The sequence below is a fragment of the Pygoscelis adeliae genome, unplaced genomic scaffold (assembly GCF_000699105.1).
Source record: "Pygoscelis adeliae isolate BGI_AS28 unplaced genomic scaffold, ASM69910v1 Scaffold452, whole genome shotgun sequence".
Classification (NCBI taxonomy): Eukaryota; Metazoa; Chordata; class Aves; order Sphenisciformes; family Spheniscidae; genus Pygoscelis; species Pygoscelis adeliae.
In genome coordinates, this window is record NW_008824291.1 from 30461 (window position 1) to 32281 (window position 1821).

The following is a 1821-nucleotide window of genomic DNA, read 5'->3' on the forward strand; positions in this document are numbered from 1 at the left end:
GCGCTGGCCGCCCCGCGGGCCGCCCCCCCCGCCACCTCGGCTTGCCCGCCATGAGCGTGCCGGAGGTGGAGGCGATCGTCTCCCAGAAGTACGAGATCAAGAGGCGCCTGGGCAAGGGGGTGAGTGCCCTGGGTGCCCTTGGGAGCTCGGGGAGCCGGGCGGCGGGGTCTAGTGCTGCTCTGCGGGCCGTCCCGGCGGCGCCTTTGTCCTTTGCCGTCTCCCGGTCCCTGCCGCAGGCCGCTGACCTGAGCCGCGTCTAGTGCTGGAGGTCTGAGGGTTTATATAGTCGAAGAAGAACTGGACTTTGAAATATTTGTTATGCCTAATAGAGGAAAAAAATCATAAATCGTAGCCTGATAACTTTCTGTGACTTCTTATAATCATTTCACAACTCAATTTCAGAGGAAGGTGTTATGTTGTAGCATGTGAAACTGAAAATACCTTTAAATCCCCCATCTTTTTTTTTTTTCTGTAATTTACTGGAGAACTGCCACACAAAGCACCGACCTTGCATGTACACCTGGTTTATAGTAAAATGAATCTGAGTCGCAAAGTATATCCTGTTTGTGCCGGCCAAATTCTTTTGCATTTGCTGTAACCCCATTACTTCAATTATTATGCTGCATCAAGTAATTTCTTCCCCATAAAATTACGTATTTTTATATGTGAGCCAATGTTAATTTCTAAGCTCTTCTCAGGCAGTCTCTAAAACCTTTCCTGATTATCTGCTTTTCTATTCTGGGATCTCTTTGCCATTGTTTAGTTGTGTTGATACTAGTAGTTATTTCATGTACAATTAGAAGGGGGCACGTGGGGGAGGCTCATCTTCTTCATTATCCTCTAAGACAATGTTTTGTTTTTCTCCTTTTGAATTCACACTGATCTTTCATATTGTCCTGGTTTAGGCAGGGATAGAGTTAATTTCCTTCCTAGTAGCTGGTACAGTGCTGTGTTTTGGATTTAGGAGGAGAAAACTGTTGATAACACACTGATGGTTTAGTTGTTGCTAGGTAATGCTTACACTAGCCAAGGACTTTTTAGTTTTCCATGCTCTACCGACTGAGAAGGCTGCAGGTGCACAAGAAGCTGGGAGGGGGCACAGCCAAACTGGCCAAAGAAACATTCCATACCATGTGATGTCATGCTCAGTACATAAACTGGGGAAAGCTGGCCGGGGGGGGGCACTGCTCGGGGACTGGCTGGGCATCGGTCGACGGGTGGTGAGCAATTGTACTGTGCATCACTTGCTTTGTGTATTAAAAAGGGAGTGAGCGAGCAGCTGCGTGGTGCTTAGTTGCCGACTGAGGTTAAACCACGACACTTATGGCTATATTTCATTCTGAGTTTGCCTCTGACTTGAGGTTTCCTGCCATCTTGTTACTAGTTACCAGCTTTCTCCCTTTGACTGAATGTAATATATTACATCCTTTAACATGCTAGGTTCTTCGAACAGAATGACATTATACTTTCATCTGAAATATCAAATTGTTTGAGAGTTCTATTTGGAGACTTTCACAAACAACTACATACATTCAGGTCTTTAAAGGACTTTAGTAGCTTCAGGTCCATCATCTAGGCATCACTGACATTATCAAAACTACTAGTCAAGCTCCTAACTCAAGTGGTTCCAGTGTCCTAAATACCTGTGTTTTCTGCCTCTTGTATGCAGAAAGTTCTGTATGTATTCATAGAATCATAGAATCATTAAGGTTGGAAAAGACCTCTGAGATCATCGACTCCAACCGTCAACCCAACACCACCATGCCCACTAAACCATGTCCCTAAGCGCCTCATCTGCACGTCTTTTAAATACCTCCAGGG

General features: G+C 45.5%; 1 protein-coding gene across 3 annotated transcripts in view; it reads left to right on the forward strand.

The window, feature by feature from the left end:
- Positions 1-46: 46 nt before the first annotated feature.
- Positions 47-1821, forward strand: part of MAPK15 (mitogen-activated protein kinase 15) — a 43699-nt gene continuing 41924 nt past the window's right edge. For 2 of the 3 annotated variants that reach the window (XM_009318777.1, XM_009318776.1), the window contains exon 1: positions 47-119. In XM_009318777.1, the coding sequence (XP_009317052.1) occupies positions 51-119 (69 nt within the window). In that variant the 5' untranslated portion in view covers positions 47-50. Of the gene's footprint in view, positions 120-342; positions 409-1821 lie in introns of those variants that run through there. The other variant, XM_009318778.1, reaches the window with a different exon arrangement.